The sequence below is a fragment of the Acinonyx jubatus genome, chromosome D4 (genome assembly GCF_027475565.1).
Source record: "Acinonyx jubatus isolate Ajub_Pintada_27869175 chromosome D4, VMU_Ajub_asm_v1.0, whole genome shotgun sequence".
In the NCBI taxonomy this organism is placed as follows: domain Eukaryota; kingdom Metazoa; phylum Chordata; class Mammalia; order Carnivora; family Felidae; genus Acinonyx; species Acinonyx jubatus.
In genome coordinates, this window is record NC_069391.1 from 48231897 (window position 1) to 48256864 (window position 24968).

The following is a 24968-nucleotide window of genomic DNA, read 5'->3' on the forward strand; positions in this document are numbered from 1 at the left end:
GGGAGAAAGGAGAAGCACGGGAGAAAGGAGAAGCACGGGAGAAAGGAGAAGCTGAGGCAGACAAGGCAGCAGAATCAGCAGGCACTGAAGACGGGGAAGCAGAAGCGGGGCAGAGTCAGCAAAAGGCACAACAGCTGGAGAAAGGAGAAGCACGGGAGAAAGGAGAAGCACGGGAGAAAGGAGAAGCATGGGAGAAAGGAGAAGCAGAGCTGAGGCAGGCAAGGCAGCAGAATCAGTAGGCACTTACGACGGGGAAGCAGAAGCGGGGCAGAGTCAGCAAAAGGCACAACAGCTGGAGAAAGGAGAAGCACGGGAGAAAGGAGAAGCACGGGAGAAAGGAGAAGCACGGGAGAAAGGAGAAGCACGGGAGAAAGGAGAAGCACGGGAGAAAGGAGAAGCACGGGAGAAAGGAGAAGCTGAGGCAGACAAGGCAGCAGAACCAGCAGGCACTTAAGACGGGGAAGCAGAAGCGGGGCAGAGTCAGCAAAAGGCACAACAGCTGGAGAAAGGAGAAGCAAGGGAAAAGGGAGAAGCTGAGGCAGACAAGGCAGCAGAATCAGCAGGTACTGAACACGGGGGAAGCAGACGTGGGTGCAGAATCAGCAAAAGGACAAACACCATAAAAAGGAGAAGCACAGGAGCAGTAGTAGCTGAGGCAGAAAAGACAGCAGAATCAGGAGAGACTGGACAGAGGGAAACAGAAGCTGGGCAAAGTCTGTAAAAGGACAAACAGCTGCAGAAAGGAGAAGCACAGAGAAAGAGGAGAAGCAGAACCAGCAGATGCTGCATATGGGGAAGGAGAAGCAGAGGTAGAGTTTTTCTAGAGAGGATACAAAAATGACCAATGAAAATATGAAAAGATGCTCAACATCACTTAGCATTAGAGAGATGCAAATCAAACCACATATCACTTCACTCACATCCATTAGGATGGCTATTTTTTTTTTTAAAAGAAAAAGGAAAGAAAGGGGAGGTGGGTTGGGGGGATGGGTATTAAGGAGGGCACTTGTTGTGATGAGCACTGGGTGATGTATGAAAGTGATGAATCAATGAATCCTACTCCTGAAACCCATACTACACTATATATTAACTAACTTGAATTTAAATAACATCTTGGAAGTTATTTAACACTCCACAATTGTTGGTGAAGATGTGGAGAGATTGGAACCGCTGTGTACTGTTGGTGAGATTATAAAATGGTAGAACGGCTATGGAAAACAGTATGATGGCTCCTCGAAAAATCAAAAATAGAATTCTGGGTCTCTACTCCAAAGAACTGAAAGCAGGATCTTGAAGAGATGTTTTTACACCAGTGTTCACAGTAGTACTATTCACAACAGCCAAGAAGTAGAAGCAACCCAAATATCAATCAATGGGTAAATGGATAAGCAAAATGTGCTTATGTGTCCATAAGCAAAATACATAATGTGTACATATGTGTGTATATACATATATATGTATCTACACATACAGTAAAACCTTAGTTTGCAAGCATAGTCCATTCAGGAAACATGCTTATAATCCAAAGTACGTGTATATCAAAGTGAATTTCAAGAATCACTGTCTCAGTTGGGATCATGTGATTTTCAGCGTCACGTACTACTCATATGGCAAGACATTGCTTGTTTATCAAGTGGAAATTTCTAAGAAATGTTTGCTCATCTTGTGGAACACTCACAATCTGTATACCATATATATACAAATTAGTTTCAACATTAAAAAGTAAGGAAATCCTGTCAGACATTATAGCATAAATGAATCTTGAAGACACTATGCTAAGTGAAATAGCTCAGTCACAACAAAACAAATACCGTATGATTCCATTTATATCAGGTACCTAAGTAGTCAATGTTAATAGAAACAGAAAATAGGGTGGCTCAGTCAGTTAAGTGTCTGACTCTTGGTTTAGACTCAGGTCATGACCTCGTGGTTCGTGAGTTCGAGCCCCGCATCGGGCTCCACCCTGACAGTGCAAAACCTGCTTGGGATTCTCTCTCTCTCTCTCTCTCTCTCTCTCTCAAAATAAATCAATAAACTTAAAAAAAAAAAACAACCCCAAACCAGGAAATAGAATGGTGTCTACCAGAGATTATGGGGAGGGAGAAAGGGTATTATTTAATGGGTATAGAATTTCAGTTCTGCATGATGAAAAAGATTGGTTTCACAATAATGTGAATAAACATAACACTATTGAACATATGCTTTAAAAAAAATTATACATTAAAAAAAATTAATAACCTTCCAAAATGGATCGTATCAAGCCCAGGTGGGTTCACCGAATTATACCAACTATTTAAGGAAGAAATTACACTAATTCTTCCGTATACTAATTATACTAATCTCTCTTTCAGAAAACAGAAGCACAGGGAATACTCCTAACTTATTCTGAGGATAGCATTGCCCTAATACTAAACTAGACCAAGATAAAACAAGAAACCTCCAGACCGATATCTCTCATGAACACAGATGCAGAAATCCTTAACAAAATATTAGCAACATAAATCTAACAATGTATAAAGAGAATTATAAACTATGACCAAGTGAGGTTTATTCCAGATATGCAAGGCTGGCTCAACATTAAAAAATCGACTGATATAACCCATCACATCAGTAATCGCTAACAAAGAAAATCACACAAACAATATCAATAGATGCAGAAAAAGCATCTGACAAAATCCAACACCCATTCATGATAAAAAACTCTCAGCAAACTAGGAATAGAGTAGAGCTTCCCCAAAAAACTCTAGGCTGACATCATACTTCATAGTTAAAAATAGAAGCTTTTTTCACTAAGATCAGAAACAAGTCAAGATGTCTCCTCTCATCACTCCTTTCCAATATTATATTAAAAGTGCTAGCTTATGCAAGAAGATAAGGAAAGGAAATAAAAGTTATACAGACTGGAAAGGAAGATGGAAATACCTAAAATCAGAAATAAAAGTGAAGACATTTCTACCTACCTTGTAGAAACAAAAAGAATTATAAACAGGAAACTATGAGAAACTGTGTGCCAGCAAATTAGATAATCTAGATGAAACAGACAAAATCCTAGAAACACACAAGTTACTAAAACTGATTCGAGAAAAAACAGAAAATGCAAACAGTCCTATGACCAGGAAAGAGATAGAAATAAAAAGCTCCTGGGTGCCTGAGTGGCTCAGTCGGTTAGGCATCTGACTTCAGCTCAGGTCATGATCTCGTGGTTTGTGAGTTCGAGCCCCGCATCGGGCTCTGTGCTGACAGCTCAGAGCCTGGAGCCTGCTTCCGATTCTGTGTCTCCCTCTCTCTCGACCTCTCCCCTGCTCTCTCTCTCTCTCAAAAATGAATACACGTTAAAAAAAGAAAAGAAAAAGAAACAAAAAGCCCCAACAAAGAAAAGTCTAGGACCAGATGATTTCACTGGTGAATTCTACCAAACACTTAAAGAATTACCATCAATCCTCAATTCCTTCCCAAGAAAAGCAGGAGAGGAGGGAATATAGTTAATTCTTGAATAACACAGGGGTTAGAGGTGCTAACGCTTTTGCAGCCAAAAATCCACATATAATTTCTGGCCTCCTCCCCAAATTTAACTACGAATAGCTTACTGTTGATGGAAAGTCTTACCAATAACATGAACAGTTGATTAATACATATTTTGTATATTAAGCTAGAGAAAAGAACATGTTAAGAAAATTACGGAAAAGAGAAAATACACTTACAGTACTGTACTGTATTTAATGAAAAAAATCTGCATATAAGTAGACATGTGCAGTGCAAACCCGTGTTGTTCAAAGGTCAACTGCAATTTTTTTCAAGTTTATTTATTTATTTTGAGAGAGAGAGAGAGTGTGTGTGTGTGTGTGGGGGGGGGGGGAACAAGGGGCAGAGAGAGAATCCCAAGCAGGCTCCTCACTGGCAGTGCAGGGCCCAACATGAGGCTTGAACCCACGAACTGTGAGATTGTGACCCGAGCTGAAATCAAGACTCAGATGCTCAACTGAGCCACCTACGCGCTCCTCAACTGCACGTAACTCATTCTATGAGACCAGCCTTAACCTAACACCAAAGGCAAAGAAACCACAACAAACATTTAACAAAAAAAAAAAAAAGAAACACAAAAAACCCAAAAACTACAGATGAGTATTTGTTATGAATATAGATGTGAAAACTCTCACTATCACACTGGCAAACTGAATCCAACGGTATATTAAAAGGATTATTCATAATGACCACACAAGATTTATGCTAAGAATGCAAGTGTCATTCAACATAAGAAAATAAATCAATGCAATTTACCACATTAATAGAATGAAGGGGGGAAAACACATGATAATCTCAACTGACACAGAAAGCTTTTGATAAAGTCCAACAGCTTTTCATGATAAAAATACTCCAAAAGTTAGGAATAGGATGGAATCATCTTAACGTGATAAAGGGCATTCGTAAAAAATACACAGTGAACATTATATTCAACGGTAAAAGACTAAAAGCTTTTCCTTTACAATAGAGAACAAGACCAGAATGCCCACGTTCACCACTTTGTATTGCACATTCTGGCCAGAGCCATTAGGAAAGAAAAAGAAATAAAAGGCATACAAATTGGAAAGAAGTAAAACTACCTGTATTTACAGATGACATGATTCTACGTATAGAAAACAGTTCAGTAAAGTTGCTGGGGGTAAAATCAACACACAAAATTTAGTTGTGTTTCTGTATCTCAGGAATGAATAATCCAAAAAGGAAATTAAGAAACAATTCCACTTGCAATGGTGTCCAAAAGAATAAAATACCTAGGATTAAATTTAACTGAGGTTGGAGCGCCTGGGTGGCTCAGTCGGTTGAGTGTCCGACTTTGGCTCAGGTCACAATCTCGCGGTCCATGAGTTCGAGCCCTGCGTCGGGCTCTGGGCTGATGGCTCAGAGCCTGGAGCCTGCTTCCGATTCTGTGTCTCCCTCTCTCTCTGACCCCCCCCCCCCCGTTCATGCTCTGTCTCTCTCTGTCTCAAAAATAAATAAACGTTAAAAAAAATTTAAAAAAAAATTTAACTGAGGTGAAAGACACATACACCGAACAATACAAACATTGCAGAAAGAAATTAAAAATATACATAAGGGGAAAGATACCTTAGGTTCATGGACTGGAATACGTAATACTATCCAAAGGTATCTACAGATTTGGCATAATCCCTACCAAATTTCAATGGCTCTTTTTTTTTTTTTTTTTTTTTGCAGAAATGGAAAAGTTGGTCCTCAAATTCACATTGAATTGTTAAGGGACTCCTAACAGCCAAAACAATCTTGAAAAAGAAAAATCTGAAGAACTCATACATACCAATTTCAAAATTTACTACAGAGCTACAATAATCAAAACAGCATCAAAGGATATTATTGACAAAGTGAAAAGACAACCTAACACAACAAAATATTTCCAAGTTACACATCTGATAAGGGTCTAATATCCAGAATATACAAAGAACTTTTACAACTCAAAAACCAGGGGTGCCTGGGTGGCTCAGTTGGTTAAACCTCAGCTTCGGCTCAGGTCATGACCTCGCAGTTCGTGGGTTCGAGCCCCACCTCGGGCTCTGTGTGGACAGCTCGGAGCCTGGAGCCTGCTTTGGATTCTGTGTCTCCCTCTCTCTGCCCCTTCCCCGCTCATGCTCTGTCTCTCGCCGTCTCTCAAAAATGAATAAACGTTAGAAAAAATTAAAAAAAAAAAACAACTCCAAAACAAAAAGAGAACCTAATTTTTAAAATGGTCCAAAGACTTGAAGAGATGCTACAAATGGCTAACAAGTACTGGAAAAGATGCTCCCGCACCATTAGGTATTCGGGAAATTCAAATCAAAACCAAATGGTATCGCTTCACACTCAACAGGAGGAAAATGATGATGATGATGGAGAAGGGCGAGTTCTGGCAAGGATGTAGAGAAATTGGAACCCTCATACATTGCTGGTAGGCATATAAAAAGGTGCGGTCACTGCAGAAACACAGTTTTGCAGATTCTTGAAAAATTACACAGAATTACTGTATGACCTAAAAATTCCTCTTGTAGATACCCCAAATAACTTAAAACAGGTGTTCAAACACTGACTTGTACACAAGTCTTCATAGCAGCACCACTCATAAAAGCCAAAAGGCAGAAACAATCCAAATGTCCATCAACTGATGAACGGATTAAAAAACAAAGCAAAAACAATGCATATCCATAGAATGGACTATTATTCAGCCATAAAGAGCAGTGAAATACTGATGCTTACCACTACACGGATGAACCCTGAAGACGTTATGCAAAGTGAAAGAATGCAGCCACAAAGGGCCGTACAGCATATGGTCTCATTTAAATAAAACTTATGGGACAGGCACATCCATAGGGACAGAACGTAGATTAGGGGTAGCTGGAGGCTGGGGGAAACGGGGAATGATGGGGGACCAACTGCTCAACGGGTACAAGATTTCCTTTTGGGGTGATGAAAATGTTCTAGAACCAGATAGCGGTGACGGTGGCACAACGCTAAGAATCATTAAATGCCACGCAATTGTAGACTTCAAAGCGGTTAGAACTGTCAATTCTGTTCTGTTTTACAAAAAAAAAAATAAATAAAAAAAAATAAAAGAACAAAGCCCAAGAAGCATAGAAATAGATGAAGCAGTCTGGAGAGAAAAAAACGCAGAATCCATGACAGAGATTGACACTGTGCAGCCCCTGAAAGGAAGAGTGACAAAAAGGCTCAGCGCCTGCTATCCGTGTTGGCTCCCGGTCCTCGTGCCACTTGAACTGTCCTTGCAAAGATTTCGATTGCTCTCTAAATGCCATATGCAAGGACACTTCTTCCAATCTTTCATGTCATACTTTCCCACATACAACTGTATCATGCCCTCGTTCTTGAAATAAATGCTTCCCTACGCTTCTGGGTTTCTCTTGGCTGAGTCTCGCTGCCTGCCTCCACTTGACTCTCACAGTTTCACATACTATTCGTATATTGACCAAGTAAAGCCACACTTACAACCCAGGCCTTTCCTGATGTTGGACACTCTTATTTCCAGCTAGAGCCATTTCAACAATCAGCATGTTTTCTCAGGCTAGCCACCAATTAATCTACCCCCGGACCCAAGCCTCTGCCAAGTTAGAAATGTAAAACTAGAAGTGTACCTCCCAGTGATGTTTCTCTCCCCTCCAACGGACACGGTTTGGCTTTTTGAAAAGGTTAAAGTTCAATACTCTCCTAAGCTGTGTTACCAGTAACTGAAGCTTTATTTCTATTCCATCTTTTTTTTTATTTTTATTTTTTTTTCAACGTTTTTTTATTTTTTATTTTTGGGACAGAGAGAGACAGAGCATGAACGGGGGAGGGGCAGAGAGATGGAGACACAGAATCGGAAGCAGGCTCCAGGCTCTGAGCCATCAGCCCAGAGCCCGACGCGGGGCTCGAACTCACGGACCGCGAGATCGTGACCTGGCTGAAGTCGGACGCTTAACCGACTGCGCCACCCAGGCGCCCCGTCTATTCCATCTTAAGATGGAATATGAGGAGTGCAGGGAGTCAGGGAATGTGCCACTGGTATTACAAAGAGAATTTCTAACAAATAAATACATACATACATAGATAAATAGATAAATAAAGTAAACATATTCATAAAAAAATTCATTCATTCAATCACTGAGTATCTAGCAGGTACCAGGCACTGTTCCAGACAGTGAAGAGAGTATTCAACACGACAGAGTAGATTCCTTCACTAGTGGAGCTTATATTCAAGTAAGAGGATAGATAGACAAGGCAAAATCAGGTATGATCAAAATAAAAACGCTGTGATAGGAATCAACTGGTTGGCTATTTACATAACTGTCTACTGATTACACACAGCGGGTGACTGTCCCTATACAATATAGGCAGCAAATTGGAGTCTTTGATTTCACACACCCCCAGAAAAATTTAAGCCACATTTTTGGGGTAATTTTGGTGTGTGAATCTTAGAAATGGCTTGATGGGTTGGCAGACGGTACAGTAAGTATCTGTGCATAGAACTGCTTTTCTCTCCTATTAAGGACATGAATCCAAATCTATTTTGGAAATCATTAATTCACAAGCAGATTCCTTTACATTTTTTCTCAGATCAAGAGTTTTCAAAATTACATAAGATGTTATTCCAGGTCCTTCTACAGAATTCACTACAGAAATTTTGCAGTTTCCAGAGGATCTAGGGAATCAGGGAAGGCATTCACCCTGTCCTCTAATACTAGCACCCAGTGTGAAATATGACCATTTTCTCACACACACACACACACGCACGCGCGCACACTCACACACACGCACCATGTTTTATTGTTTAGACAACGAGCTCTCCCTTGACAGGAGAACAGAGCCTGCGTTAATAATGGCACTTTACTATCCATTTTGCATGTTGCTTCCGTATTGACCTGATACACAGCAAGTGTCAGAGACAAGAAGAACCTGTAACATGGAACCCAGGGCTGAAAATCAAGTAAGTGCTATGACACAATAAATCTTCCGCTTTTAAAAGGGCAAAGCATCGCTACTGAGTAGCATAACCAGAATCACACAAAATTTTCCGCTGTATTTACAGGGAACTAATTCTGACATGACTGGAATGAAAGGAATTATAGTAACTGTTAGGAATGGAGGAAACACTTGGCAGTTTCGCTCGTGCGGGGGGAGGTATGGAAAGAGAGGGAGTCCCACGATGGGAGAAGAGAGTCACGTGGTCCCTTCCCCGGAGATCTTCAGCGTCGGACACAGGAACCCAAAGCCAAGTGACGGGAATGATTAGCTCCCTCCTTGCAGTGCTTTGTCTTTTAGGCAAGTGCCTTAGATAAAAGGAAAGTGTGGAATGCTTTATAGACAATGGCTTTGGAACTGAGAAGGCCTAACAGTACTTGTTAATGGGATCCAGATGTTTGAAAATCCAGATACAAACTTGCTTTAAATCTCTCATCCAGTTGACAGCCTCAAAGGACCTTGATATAAATGGCATATCCGAACATAATGCATTACAACAGGACCCATTATCACACATACTTTGGCTACACAGGGGATCACATCTCAATGCCACGACGCACATGTGTAAACCCTCCAGTGCAAGTCTGGTAGTAAGTAGTAGGCTGACAGCCAGTTGCTTGTCTCTTGCCCACCACAAGAGACAGTTTGTGTAGTGTGGGCATGACTTCGCTTTCTCCATCTTCAGTGCTGTTTAAAAGCAACTTAGCGTGGAATTATCCAACACACACACACACACACACACACACACGCACGCACACTCAGAGCTGCAGATCAACAAGTGTTTGAACACTAGTAAATGCCAAGTACTGTGTTCTAAGCATTGAGGATAAAACACGGATGTTCCTCCTGCCCTTGAGGAAATTACAGTCTAATGGGAAAGACAGACTTGAAACAAAGAACCACAAATAATGAAGAAAATAATGGCTCAGACGTAAAGAACTACGAACAACATATCAGAAAGTGTAACCTAAGAAACCTAAACCAGTCTGGAAATGTCACAAATCCCCCCTCTTCCCCCACTGAAGAAAGGATGTTTAAACCAAGATGGAAAGGATGACAAGGATTTTTCCAGATGAAAGTCCTTAGGAAACAACGACAGAGATATTTACAGCATGGCTTATTTGTGGAGACGAGGAGATGCTTGGTCCCTTGCCAGAAACGACTCTAAAATCAAAATGGTAGTTGGAAACAGGTGATAATTCTGATCGGTCAGTCAGATACTAAGAGTTGGGAGGATGTTGTGAACAGTACTTTCACGACGTTCAGAGTTATCAGGAACAAAAACGTCCCTGGGCCCCTTAGCCCCAGGAAGGCCACCAAGCAGGGTGGCCACCCAGTGGCAATCAGGACCTGAGAGAGAAAGGCGACTTCCACAGGGCTCTGGCCCAGCGGGAACGGCAGATTGTCTTCAAACAGGGGCCTCCAAAAATGAGCAGATATATGGAGAATAACGGAACCAGGCTTCTTACTACCGTCCGAGAAGAAAGTTACAAATACGCAAAGAGGGAAAAGGAGAATGAATGTGTGATGTTAACTGGAATTGGAGATATTATGAATTCATGACTTTCAATATATATAGCTCTAGAAATGTATATAGACATGAGAGACAGAGCAAGAGAGAGAGAGAGAGAGTCTATTTCCTAACTGTCCACTGAAAGAGCCTGAGAGCAGGGATTTCTCTAGTACCAAGGAGAATTTGTGCCCAGATCTTTGCTTCTAAGTATTGTTCCCGGCGTGCCTGAGCGGCACAGGGAACCACTGTGGGTGGTTCGAGCCCATGAGCATTGGGATCTGTGCTGATGGTGCGGAGCCTGCTTGGGTTTCCGTCTCCCTCTCTCTCCGCCCCTTCCCTGTTTGCTCTCTCTGTCTCAAAAATAAACAAGCAAACAAAAAAATAAATAAGTAACATTCCCCACTGAAAGGAACCTGACCTACCCGGCTATTACGGGACTGAAGACGAAAAAAGATGAGCCTAGAATGTCTTGTGCCACAACCAACCGAAGTCCTCACGGAATGATGGGGCCATGTCAAAAGGACACAAAGCCAATGTAAAGAGGCTCTCACTATGGAACAATATGAAGGATGAAATAATGAATAATTGAGTAACAAATAATTACACGAAGTAAAATTTTAGTAGTCCATACTAAGAGAGAGTGAGAGAGAGGGAGGGACATGGCAGCTCTTCCTTATAGAATGCCTACTGAAAAACATAAATGGAATGAGGGAATTTTAAGAATCACCTTTTGGCAGGGGTGCCTGGGTGGCTCTGTCAGTTGAGTGTCTGACTTCGGCTCAGGTCATGATCTCACAGTTCGTGAGTCGGAGCCCCACGTCAGGCTCTATACTGACAGCTCAGAGCCTGGAGCCTGCTTCGGATTCTGTGTCTCCCTCTCTCTCTGCCCCTCCCCTGCTCACATGCTGTTTCTCTCTCTCAAAAAAAAGGATTAAAAAAAAAATTAAAAAAGAATCACCTTGTGGCAAACATCATAGGAATGATTGAGGCAAGAAAACATTCATGGACAATGAAACTCATGGGCAAAAGCAGGATGAAAAACCGGATAATCCTAAAGTCTCAAAACAGCTCCACAAAGAATATTTACTGATGATAAAGGGAAAGGAGAACTTACTAGTGGAGAGGCCTGGAACATAGCACCTTAGCCAAGAGATCAAAATCAACATCCCCAGCGCAGAAAGATACCATGTGCCCCCTGGTGGGATGCCGTGAGAGGGGCAATGCTCCGCGTCTGTGATATTCCTGCCAAGGATGACTGACCTACCCTCACATGAGCAACCGCAGGCAAACCGGCAGATCCAAACAGCCGAGTGTTCTATAAAATAACTGGCTGCTGGGGCACCTGGCGGCTCAGTCGTTTAAGCAGCCGGCTTCCGCTCAGGTCACGATCTCACAGTTTGTGAGTTTGAGCCCCACATCAGGCTCTGTGCTGCCAGCTCAGAACCTGGAGCCTGCTTCCGATTCTGTGTCTCCCTCTCTCTCTGCCCCTCTGCCGCTCTCACTCTGTCTCTGTCTCAGAAATAAACCTTAAAAAATTAAAAACTTTATAAAATAAATAAATTAAATAAAAAAATTAAATAAAATCACTGGCTGCTAATCTTAAAATACTTTCAAGTCTTGAAAGGCAAACGATGACTGGAGAAGTGTTCTAGATTGAAGGAGACTGGAGGTGGGACAGACTAAGTGCAGTGTGATATTCCGGATTAAACTCTTTTTCTGCTAAAGACATCGCTTGGACAGTTGCTGAAACTTGAATAGGGTTCTCTGGCAGTTTTCACTTTTTTGTAAGTTTGGAATTACTTTAAAACAAAAAGAAAAAAAGGTACAAATTTTGGGGGCGCCTGGCTGGCTCCATCAGTAGAGCATGTGACTCTTGATCTGAGGGTTGTGAGTTCCAGCCCCACAGTGGGTGTAGAGCTTACTTTAAAGAAAAAGAAAAAAGTACACATTTAAAAAAATAAGTGTTCTAAAATTTAATTAAAACGTAAACCTTGGGGGCACCTGGGTGGCTCAGTTGGTTAAGCGTCTGATTCCTGATCTTGACTTAGGTCATGATTTCACGATTTGTGAGATCAAGCCCTGCATCTGGCTCTGCGCTTATAGCGTGGAGCCTGCTTGGGATTCTCTCCCCCTCCCTCTGTCTCATTAAAAAAAAAATAATAAACTTAAAAAAAATAAACTTCTTGGACAGTAAATATATGCAAAAATGTTCATTCCTTCTGGAAATGAAAGGTTAATTAAAGCAGTGTCAAGGTATGATTTTATACCTGATGGATTTTTTATTGTAATCATGTTTATCTATATATTGGTTTGCTTTGTAATATGATAGCTAGAAAGGGTTTCCTCTTTATTTTTTATTTTTTTTAATTGTTTTCTTACGTTTTTATATTTGAGAGAGAGACAGAGGGCGAGTAGGGGAGGGGCAGAGAGACAGACACAGAATCCGACGCAGGCTCCAGGCGCCGAACTGTCAGCACAGAGCCCGACGCGGGGCTCGAACTCACGAACCGTGAGATCATGACCTGAGCCAAAGTCGGATGCATACCTGGCTGAGCCACGCAGGCACCCCTTTATTTTGTTTTCTAAGCACTGTTACATAAAGTGACTCATAAACTCATAATGTTTATCAAAACTCTATAAAGATTCAATTATTCTCTCCACTTTACAGAAGTAATTGAGGCTTAGGGACGTAAGCAGCTTGTCTGAAATTACACAGTAAAGCAGTGTGTGAGCCCTGGCAGCCTGACCCCCATGCCTTTAACCTCTGTTGTGATCGCCTGCTTTGCACATGCGTCCAGGGCTGAGGTACCCAAACCTGGCACAACCCTTTTGAAGAACAAAGAAGCCAAGGAAAACCTTTATGCAGAAGAGCGACATAAAGATGTTCTCCATAATGGCAATTTTTCAGATGACCAATAGATAAATGGCTAAAATAATTATGATCCATCAACTCGATCGAATCCTCTACAGTCATTTAAAAGTGGTAATTATGGAGATATATGAAACGCAGGGAAATGTCAATAATAGAAGTTAAAAGATTCAAAGCATACGTACACTGGGAAGTATGCAAAAATTACGTGTGCATAAAAACAAATTAAAAAGTAAAATTCAAAAATGATAATAGTGGTTAGAAAGTCATGGGGCAATTGGTGACGTTTTTCCTTCCAAATATTTTTGATGGTGTTTACAATCAAAAATAGCAATCAAACACTCCCAAAACACATCCTAGGAACAAATGCAGGGATTCTTTTCACATCTTCTCGCAAGCTTCTTTCTGGAGGAGAGAGGTGGTGACTTTGTCCATTTACATGAGAAGTCAGTAAATTTTTAAAAAATTAGAAGGCAAGAAAATAATATACATGTTATGATTCAATATCACATAATGCACACACATCTAGATGGACGTAAGGTAGAATATCTATTGTGGCTATCTCTGGGTGGTGAGATTATAGGAGATTCTTTTTTCTTCCTTATACCATTTTTGAACTTAGTGTTATATACAAGTATTCATTTTTAATAATACTTGTTAAAAGATCTGTACAGGTAAACTATCACGAAACTAAAATGCTTTAACACACTCTCGGTAATCAACTCCGTAATTTCATCAGAAAAACAGGACAGCTTTCCCATATTGTTTATTCTACACCCAGAGTTTACTAATCCTGCTTTTGACTAGACTCATCATATAATTACATCTTCTGCTGGTTCAAAATTATATATCTGATGGTTATATATCTTCTGCTGGTTCAAAATGATCAACTGAGAATATGTCTATCTACAGTTCATTTAAGAACCCCGTACTTTGCACATAGATCACTGACCAATGAATTCCTATCAAGAAGGAAATGCCAGGGGCGCCTGGGTGGCTCAGCTGGTCAAGTGTCTGACTTCAGCTCAGGTCATGATCTCACAGTTTGTGAGTTCGAGCCCCCCCCCACTGGACTCTCTTCTGGCAGCTCAGAGCCTGGAACCTGCTTCGAATCCTATGTCTCTCTCTCTCTCTCTGCCCCTCCCCTCTCACACTCTGTCTCTCTCTCTCTCAAAAATAACTAAACATTTAAAAAAATTAAAAAAAAAAGGAAATGCCATTCATCTTGACTTTATTAAAAGGATTTAAATAACTTTCCGCAAATAATACTTCTTAATGTGAACTTTAAAGCCTAACAGAACAATACAGGCTTAGAAAGCTGGTCGAATTCCCCAGGAAGAGAATGATAAGAAAAATAATCCTAAATTATTAGGTAGAAATATGTGGTGTTAGTAGCAAAAATGAATCATTACTTTTCTTAAGTACTTCTAATATATTTTAAGTGTTTTATCAAAGAAACAGATACAATCTTGGTGAAATCTGAACATGGCTAGGAGACTGAGAAAAAGCAAAGATCAGAAGTCAGGAAAAAAAATGAATAGAAAAGTAGCAAAAATCAGAGTCAAAATTTAGAGTCCCTTAAGGGGAAAAAAATAATTCCATGATAGGATGAATTAGATTCTGAGTAAATTTTAAACCTAGCATAGTTAAGAAATGTCTGTAGGAATAAATAATACATAATAATGATCATGACATCTGCTATGAGGGTGTCAGGGCTATTAGGGAAGAAAGGAGAATGTTACAGGGCAGAAAAAAAACAAAAACAAAAAAACAGTTACATTCGAAACTATTAACTGAAGCTCTGAAAAACTAGAAGCACTTTGTAGTTTTGGTTTTCAAATTTAGGCCTGTATGAAGGAATGGATGTTATCAACATCTCGTGTGTACTATCACATGAATATTAAAGTGAGGATCCAAGGTGAGAAAAGCCCTGAGCATTAGAAAACAGATTAATAGGGGCGCCTGCGTGGCTCAGTCGGTTAAACAACTGACTTTGGCTCAGGTCATGATCTCATAGTTCGTGGGTTTGAGCCCCGCGTCAGGCTCTGTGCTGACAGCTCAGAGCCTGGAGCCTGCTTCAGATTCTGTGTCTCCCTCTCTCTCTGCCCCTCCCTCGCTCGCATTCTGTCTCTCTCAAGAATAAGTAAACATTAAAAGAAAAGGGAGAAAAGCCTTCAAAAAAAAAAAAAAAAGAAGAATGAAAACAGATGAATATATTCATTATCTCAAATTTGATTGGCTAAAATTGATGGTCCCCAATCTCATCCTGGCATAAGTGTGGATCAGGGATAACTCATCACATTTTTCTTCCTCTCAGGAGTTATTAAATAGCATACAGAGACAATGAAGCCAGGCCATCCCTAAAGTCTCCTCTCTCCGGCCTGTGCCACGCATGATTTTTATTCTCTAAAGCCATTTCTTCCTCAAAAGAGCTCACCAAAGTCGTCATCCTTCCTATCAGCAGCCCCACTGGGCTCTAGTGAGTGACATCCAGACATTTAAACTCAAAAGCTGCTTCAGAAGGGAGTTATTAAAATTCAAATGAGCTGGGCATATTGAAGAAGAAAACACTCGTTTGCATGCACACCTCCGCATTTGGCCACCCCATTTAGACCCATAGAGCAGGGTCTGGTTTTGTTTTTGTAAATGGGCTTCGGAGGCGGAGGTCAGCCTCCCACGGCCCCCACTCCTCTGGGGTCATCGTTAGTAATGTGTAAGGCTGAATAGATTTTCCTCTGAATCTAGTCAGCAAACCTGACAAGAAGGCAGCCCTCTCCCACAACCTGAAAATGCCCAAAATCTGATTGGTAGCATGGCATTTTTAATACTTCATTTATCTGTCTGAAAATAGCTTTCAGCAAGATTGCAAATCACATCACTGATGCCAGTTCCACCTGATTTTTCAATTTTAGAGCAGAATATTTCCTGTTGTGCCTTGACTGTGTAACACAGAAATGTTATGTTTGACCAAGAATTTCCCACAGGATTCAGAGAAAATTCATGTCTGCTAAGAAATATGGATCTGGGGAGTCAACATGACATTTTATTCACTAGAAAAGGAGTATCTGTCATTTTATCTTAAGAGTTTTTATTTTATTTCTCATGGAAATATCTCACATCATCGTCATTTAAAATTTTTATAAGATACCAGGGAGCAAACTAAGAAAAATGAGCCAAAATATGTATTCCAAAAATTATTCTAGCCATGGAAATTTAGACGCTCCTTTAGTAAGAATTCAATTTCTTACTAATGAAGACATGTCTATTATGAGATCTAATATAAAGAGACTTAGTTTATGACGATATAAACAGTGAACTCTACATTACGCATAATATATTACATGACTATATCCAAATATATTACGTACAACAACGACATAACTATTTATCTATTTTTCATAAGGGTATACAAAAGCAGTTAGACTAACTCATGACCCTAAAATAATAGTACAATCTCTTGAACTCGAGGAAGCAAAGGAATTTATCTCTGAACTATGAAGCCAGTTGAAATCTGGCAACTCCTGGGATTACTGTACCCGGTGGGAAATCAGACGACATGACCTTTAATGTCCTTTCCAACAGTAAGATTTTACTCTTCCTTGACCTTCATTAATCAAACTTGCTTTCTCCAGATTTCTTCATTTGAATTTAAAAACTTTATTTTCCCCTAAAATTGGAATGGTTTTGCCCAGAATGACCTAACCAGGCCAGGCAAAAGAGAAAGTAGCAAATGGTATCAATGAAAGAATATTACATCAATGAAACGGTTTCCTAAGCCGAGATATTTTCTAGTGAGATACATTTTCTCTCACAGCATTGAAGAGTATGTGTATCAGTAAAGAGCATTTATTTTTAAGACTTATATGGCATTATTCTGACTTCAGTCAAAAACAGAAGGCACTTGGAGCGCCTCAGTGGGTTAGGTGTCTGACTCTTGATTATGGCTCAGGTCTTGTTCTCATGGTTTGTGAGATCAAACCCCACGATGGGCTCTGTGCTGACAGAGTGTAGCTTGTTTGGGATTCCCTCTCTCTCTCCCTCTCTGTCCCTCCCCTACTCGTTCTCTCTTAAAATAAATGAAATAAACATTTTTTAAAAAGCCACTCAATCTCTGTCTTCAGGTTGCTTGTGCTCTAATGTGGGTGGCAGCAATAAAGGACCACAATGGGACAAGGCACCTGGGTGGTTCAGCCGGTTAAACATCCAACTCTTGATTTGGGCTCAGGTCTTTGCGGGATCCAGCCCTACACTGGGCTCCACGCTGACGGCACAGAGCCTGCTTGGGATTCTCTCTCCCCCCCCTTTCTCTGTCCCTCCCCCATGCGCATGCACACTCCTTCTCTCCAAATAAATACACGTTAAAAAAAAAAATCACAAAAGAACAAATGTTTGCGGAGAAAAAGAACACACGCTAAAATGAGGAACTAGAGCCAGTGATCCCAACAACAAAGACTGATCATTCAAGGTTCAGGGAGAAGGCGTACTTCCTAGTCAGGTCCCAGGTGTGTTTCCTCTTTTATGGTCACACCCGTTCGAAATCGACAAGAAAAGAAATGTACATTCATATTTTTGAAAAAGCCAAATGAAAGTTTAAGGTCTTCACAGATTCCCTGCTCCCCCCCGCCCCCACAACCCCCAAGGTCAAATACGATTACACAGAGTGTATGTTTACATACCACCTTAGCGGAGTTGGTCTCCTGGTCATTTCTGTTGCAAAGATGGTCTCGCAGAGGAAAATAGCCACTCCTTCAGATTTGTTATTAATTCTACAGAAGCAGGCTCAGGGCACACAAACCCACTGCGTAGAAAGAGTGATAAAATTCGAGAACCATGCTCACTTGCCTTTTTTTCCTCCTGTAATGAAGAAGCCAATGGCTGCTCTAATAAAACTGCTCTCGGGCAAATAGCTATAGTCGGTAGGAACTGTGGAGACAGAAAATGATCAAATTAACCAGTGAACTCGGTGGGACTAATGAAGGAAAGATAATGATCTCATGCTGCCATATCAACCTAGAGATAAAGCGGAGATGTTTATGCCATTAATCTCAGCACAATACTCTGTGGTTGCAACTAATTCTATTAGATTAAGTGACTGGCCTTGAAGTAATCACTTAGGCTATGCAAGCCAATCTAAACTGGGTGGTAAACCTAATAGAGACTGAAAAATCACAGGGGATGAAAACTTTACTGATGCGGTTAAAAAAAAAAAAAAAAAAAAATCCTTTCCAGGGGCGCCCGGGTGGCTCAGTCAGTTGAGCGTCCACCTTCAGCTCAGGTCATGATCTCACGGTTCATGAGCTCAAGCCCCGTGCTGGGCTCGATGCTGTCAGCACAGCGCCCATTTCAGATCCTCTGTCTCCCTCTCTCGCTGCCCCTCCTGCACTTCCATTCTCTCTCAAAAATGAAGAAACATTAAAATATATATATATTTTCCACATGTTCACATCAATGAGCCCCGTCCAGTTAGCCTCAGCGTCAGCAAGGAGTCTGCTGGGCTTCGAGGCTGAGACTGCCATGCTAGGAGCAACTTCAGGACATTCAGAATCAGATATATGAACCATGGAAATACAACCATCAGTAATAACAGCGGCCCGTCTCTTACTTCATAAAGCAGGGACCTCTAAGTGACCAACACGTGCGAATAACCAGATGTGGCTGCTGACCTGGAATAGTGAAGCAGTGACTTTTATGCTGGTTGAGTCTGGGGAGTTTCCTAGATTCTTTTCCTCCCCATCCCCCATAATTGTTTCATGAGATGGTTTTCACCGCAACAAATGGCTCGACTGGAAAATTCCAACAGGAACATGCCGCTGTACTTTTCCAGACACACAGTCATTTCGTTTCAAAGAACCCGGGTAGAAGATGATTCACTGCCACCTGACTTGAGTATATGTGGGCCAGAGCACGTAACCCATAACGTAACAATTAAAAGTCTATGTAAAAAAGCAAGCGCCTGACGGAAACTTGCTATTTTACCAGGGCATTATGAGAACACTGCCCTTCAAAACCAGCATTACCTAAGGTTTCCACTATGACTAAGTTTTTGGTTTTTTTTTTTTCTTTTTTCCCCATTTAACATGACAGCTTCCGGCTGTCTCGAGTTCATTACATTGGGAGCGCTGCAGAACCATGTCCTATTTCTATAGCTAAGGAGTGATTGAAAGCGAGGGAAACAGTAATTACAGTGCTACATGTTCATGGTGATGCTGTCCGCAGACTACCTGTCAGGGGATACGCGAAACTAGGTTTCAATGAGAAATCTTTGGTAGCTAAACCTCTCTGGCCTGGGTCCAAGAGAGCCAGGGGGTCAAAATTCTATAAAGAGCAAAGAGCAGATTTAGGTCCCCGTGTAGTGCAGTGATGCCTTCCTCGGAAAACCTCCAAGTGCAAACATACATTAGGCAGGTGAGAACTGCAAATATTTTTTTACTGCTTTTCTCCAAAAAATGGAAATAGAAAAGGAAAAAAAAAAAACTCTTGTTATGTTAAGAGCTAGGATTTCAATTTCAAGGCCAAGTTCATACACACCTTTGAATGTACTTACCCCACTATTTTCTTAAAAACAGGGGCCAGAAGAAATCCAGTCATATATGAAGAGGCTTTCAGTGAAACTGGAGTATTACGCAAAGTGTAACTCCATAAAGCAAAAATAAAAAGAACTCTCTTCCAAGCCTCAAGGACCCGGTGCCTACTCCCTAGATTTGTCACCACGCTAACGCCACTTGGAAGTCACGTAATCTTTCTAAGCCTCAGCTTGCTTTGTGAAATACGGGGTTAGGCTGAATGTCTAATCTCCTCTCTGAGGGAGGCAGAGAGGAAGAAGGACGAAAGCCTGGGCTGGGGAAGCCAAGCGATGGCAGGTCAGCTGTGTCTACAACTTACGGCCACGTGATCCTGAGCAAGCCAGGAAGCCTCTCCCCAGAGCATTCTCTCCTGATGTAAAATAGGGATGGTAACAGCCACCACTTACGGTGGCTGCAAAGATTAATGCTCTTAACAAAGTACATGGCCTCCAGTCAGCAATCCCTCCTTCCAGCTCCAGTGTTCTAAGAGTCCAGCCTTACCGGAGGTCCTACTTTGACTCGAGGACAGAGTAGACAGATGAAGATGGCCCAGAAGCCAGAGCGCATTTGACTGAAGACCGATCACTCCAGACACGCTGATGACCTATGGATGGAAACGTGACAGTGCAATGATGGGGCAAGATCCAAACTCCACTTAATAAAAGGTCACTCATAGAAAGTCGTTTATCTTTAACGAGGTGGTAGCTTGTCTGGTAATGACAAGCTCTATGACAAGTTGTAAGGTCACATGCATAGTCTTCTAAACCCTGGACATACAGCTGATCAACAACTATTGCTGAATTAACGAATCAATCAGTCAAACATGATAGGAGGTAGCATTGGTGGTCTCAGGTTTCACCGAGTCAGCTGGTCTCAAAGGAATATTTTTAAAAAGGAAAAAAAGTCCCGAGAGTGGGGAAAAAAAAAAAAAAGGTGTTAGTTATTTAAGAATAAAATACCTTTAAGGATGGAAGGAGATGTTATTTTGTCCTCTAAGTAATGTTCTATTACTGCTTTATCACTCATCATAAGGATTTTATTCAGTAAGAGTTTTCATTTATCGGTTTTTCTCCCAAGTGGAGCAACTTAAGTTTCAGCATAATTCTTTTCTTGAGAATTGTATTCGTACATTGAGAGAGTTTCTTCTGTTTAGAGATTTATGTTTGCTTTAAACATTTTTTTTTGAATGTTTCTTTATTTTTGGAGGAGAGAGAGACAAGAGCGTGAGTGGGGAGGGGCAGAGAGAGAGGAAAACACAGAATCCAAAGCAGGCTCCAGGCTCCGAGCTGTCAGCACAGGGACCGACGCGGGGCTCGAACTCATGAACCGCGAGATCGTGACCTGCGCCGAAGTCGGACGCTCAACCGACCGAGCCATCCAGGCGCCCCAGATTTATGGTTGCTTTTAAAAGCACGAATCACTAAAACTTGTTTATGTGGTAGGTGTGATAATCAGCTGTATTTTACAATAATGAGAAAAAGTATGCTAAATGAAAAGACTACTTGAAAAGGCCATCTACAAAGTTCTATATGTACTAAGAATGCCAATTATGCAAAGGAACTAAGAATTCTTGAAAAGATTTATGACCAATTTTTACAAACACTTGCTTCGAGTTGTGAGGACCATCAGTGATATTTTTTTCAGCTTCTTTCATTTTGTACTTTCACATTCGAGGCAATGAAATTAGTACATTTTTAAAAGTAAAAATCTTAAAATATAAAATCATTTCTCAGCCGATGAACAGACTCGTTCTCTAGCCAAGAATGCGGACAATGATTTACCCAAATAGTTTTATCAGTTACATGTGAACTAGTGCCTCTTGACCATTCTACTTCGACACGGGCCCTTCCTTTGGTCACCCTCCATTTTACTTTGTCCTTAGGACCTAACACTCCTTGCAGGGTCAGGTTTTAAGTTTTAAAGGAAACCAATGCCAACTCAAGTTAGATCAAACATGACCGCTTTTTCTCCAGAGGCAGTGGGTGTTTGTTGGCAAACGCAGGGGCATAAGCCACTCTCAAACGCTGCTTGGACTCAGTGTGAATGACCAGAGATCTCCCCATGTTTCAAGCAAAAGTCTGTATCATCAGAAAAAGGCAATAAAAGGGAGTATCCATTTTCCCATCCACGGATTTTAAATCCCTCTACTCACCTGAGTTACAGTTTTAATGACTTCATTAAGTCTGGCTTGAAAATGAGAGGTCTGGATGGCTTCTGCCTTCAGCTGAAAGAAAAAGAAATACCCACTCCAACATTCCCCAAAAAGTAAACGATGGTATTCGCAGTGTATGAGCTATCATCTTCTAAGCTATGCTATAATTTGCCATTGCGTCTTTACATCTCAAAAACAAAAGCTATGGGCTCCTTGAGGGGAGGGCCCAAGCTGTACTCATCATCGATTTCCTGGAACCAGTTCCGTAGCACTCACTTAACACACCTTCACTGTACGGACACGGGTGCTCCTTAGAATTACTTGTTAACTGAAACATACATGTGTCCACTGTGGACTTAATATACTAGATAGAAACTTAAACATCACAGATACAAAATGGAGTTTCTTATGGATGACTTAAATTTCTGACGATCTGGTCACTTTTCTCGAGCAGGGAACTTTGTGGAAAGTACATAAGCTAAGTTTAGTTCCTCTACACCGGATACAAAAAGGGAACAAATTTCTAACAACGAATTCTTAACCCAGAGTGATTTTCTATACATCAAGGCACTGAAAAGCCCAGTACAACCATTACTGTGACCATGTATTCTGTCCTTAGCATACTGAGATACTGGGCATGCTCCTCTTGCCGTGGCTATGTACACATTCAGATTCTTCCCTTCTTTTGTTGTTTTTACCTGCATTACATCCCCTTCAGAGCCCACCAAGGCCACCATGCCATGAAGAGCTGCAAGGCAGAGCATTGTCGGAGTGCCCTGGAAACAAAGCATCGGATATGTCAAGAGGCAAACGGTCCTTGGGTTTGAATTCTAAAAAAACCTTTTCTATCACAGAGAAATACGGGTCAAAATGGTACTAAATTTGTAGGGTCAACATAACCCGTATCCCTAAACCAAAAACGGCAGCAGACTTGAATAAAGTAATAGGTTGAAGTTATTAGATCACAGGCGGCTTCTTGTTGGTTTTTATTTTTCAAAACCCCAATGCGCCTTTAAAATGAAAACACTGAGAAAGTAGCCTCTTAAAAAAAAAAAAAAAAAGCTGTCATAGTTGACAGGATAGATCATTTATAAGGGATTAAAAGTTCCTGCATCTCTTTTGTTTGAAATTGCCTATTCTTTTACTGTTGGGCTGTGTACCTCAGCAGCACCTAAAGTGGCCTAATAAAATAGCTCTTTTTTCCTTTTTAAAAATATAAAATAACATGCAGGACGTGACCTCCTACCTCTGTCAGAACAATTCTGATCCAGGCAGGCAGCAGCCGGTGGCCCAAGTCCTCTGCTTTTCCGTGTCCACACACAGACAATCCATGAACCAGGTTTCCTAACGCTAGGGCAAAACCTGACGTCTGCATAAGCAAGGGAAAAACAAAGGGTAAGGAAACAGAAGAAGAATGGAACGGATCAGGAACTCGATAGACCGCAACCAAGCACTTCTAGGGGCTCCCTTTCCTACTGACACCTTCTCCTGCCATCTGAAAATCAGAGATTTGCAGATTTTTTTTTAAATCAAGACTTCTGGTTTGCAACAGAAACTGCAGTCTCACTAGGGAATTCAGCTGCAGTGAATGGTTTCTTTTAGGAAAGTAAGACCGGACTGTTACGAGACTTGACTCAAATGATCCAAATTTTCAGAAGGAATTAGGGTGAAAATACCAAGGTAGATCATGCAAGCCAAGTCAACTCCCAAACAAGAGGAGAGAAAGTCCCGAAACGAGTACAGCATACGCAAACCTCCACGTTTTGGCGTTGCAAGACCTATTCTGGATTTAAGTGCGCAGTCATACGACCGTAAAACAGTAACAAAGCAATATTAGCTAATAACCAGCAAATCCTGCAATAATTCACAATGGCCAAAATCGAGACCATGGGAAACCTATAAAAATCCAAATGGGGAAGGAGCATTTTTTTTCAATTTAACTGTCGTAAAATATACATAACATAAAATTTACTGTCTTAACCACTTTTCGGTGTAAGTTCAGTGGCATTAAACATATTCACACTGTTGTGCCACTGTCACCACCATCCATTGCCAGAACTCGTTCATCCTGCAAACTCCAACGTTATATCCCTTAAATAAGAACATCCTATTCTCCCTCTCCAAGCCCCCGGCGACTACCTTTCTTCTTTCTGTCTCAGTGCTTTTGACTACTCGAAGTATCTCATGCAAGTGGAATCACACAGTATTTTTCTTTTTGTGATTGGCCCATTTCACTTAGCATAATGTCCTCAAGATTCGCCCACACCGTGGCATGTGTTCGAACCTCCTTCCTTTTGAAGGCTGAATAATATTTCAGAGGGAACATTTTAAGGGTATTTAATTTAATTGGCAGGTTTGTTTGTTTTGTTTTTTTTAATGTTTGTTTTTGAGACAGAGAGCAGAGAACAAGTGGGGGAGGGGCAGAGAGAGGGAGACAGAGGATCCAAAGCAGGCTCTAGGCTCTGATCTGTCAGCACAGAGTCCAACACGTGGCTTGAGCCCACGGACTGTGAGATCATGACCTAAGCCGAGGTTGGAAGCTCAACTGACTGAGGTACCCAGATGCCCCTTTAATTTGCAGGTATTTAAACTGTCACATGCGTATCCGGTCATGAACAGGGGTTCTCTGCTTTGAATTTGCTGAGGTTTCATGTTATCAGAGTCCTCTGTGTATTTATATCTTTACAAATTGTTATCGCTAGCCTTACCTTCCCCTAGCCACATGTTTTAAGATTTTATAAATATAGAACAATACATGGGGAGAGAGAAAAGTCTTTCATACCCAAAGAACATAGAACATAAGGAGAGAAAAAAAGACACTTCTGACTGTTGGCTAGAGCAGTGACAAGAGAGAAGAGTTAGAAGTTCTTTAGTTCTGGGCACACACAAAAAAAGCCCCACTACAGTCCAATTCTGAGTTAGTCAAAATTAGGACTCAGCAGCAACAGGAGACCCCAAGAGAGTTGTAATCACGGCACGCATTCCAACCTGTTGGTTGTTTTCTACCAACAGCTGAAGCTTGTTCATGATATCTTCAGCCTCAGTAGCCTCAATGATTCCGGCACTGAATGCTGATGTGCATACACAGCTGAGGGTATAGGCAAGGACCTAGACGAAAAGACAGCGGAAAATGTTTCTTCATGAGTGCAAACAAAAGAACACAATTCGGCTGACACCGATGTTTTGCCAAACTTCTCCCCGGGATAAGGACTGGATTCAAGGACACCAACCATAGACCGGGCACCGTTCCGCTGCCCAATTCACGTGTCCCAACAACGTTAGGAGGTGGGTGTCATGATTCCTGCTTTACAGGTACGGACTTTGAGGCTCAACTACATACAGCTTGCAACTGACAGAGGCGAGATTCAA

At 41.3% G+C, this 24968-nt stretch overlaps 1 protein-coding gene across 8 annotated transcripts in view; it reads right to left on the reverse strand.

The window, feature by feature from the left end:
* Window positions 1-24968, reverse strand: part of FOCAD (focadhesin) — a 311383-nt gene that overhangs the window by 26338 nt on the left and 260077 nt on the right. For 7 of the 8 annotated variants that reach the window (XM_053205043.1, XM_053205038.1, XM_053205044.1 and 4 more), the window contains 6 exons: window positions 24588-24707; window positions 22846-22968; window positions 22298-22375; window positions 21600-21671; window positions 19949-20051; window positions 17727-17807 (listed from right to left, as the gene is read on the reverse strand). In XM_053205043.1, coding sequence (XP_053061018.1) covers window positions 17727-17807; window positions 19949-20051; window positions 21600-21671; window positions 22298-22375; window positions 22846-22968; window positions 24588-24707 — 577 coding nt within the window. The remainder of the gene's footprint in view (window positions 1-17726; window positions 17808-19948; window positions 20052-21599; window positions 21672-22297; window positions 22376-22845; window positions 22969-24587; window positions 24708-24968) is intronic. The other variant, XM_053205041.1, reaches the window with a different exon arrangement.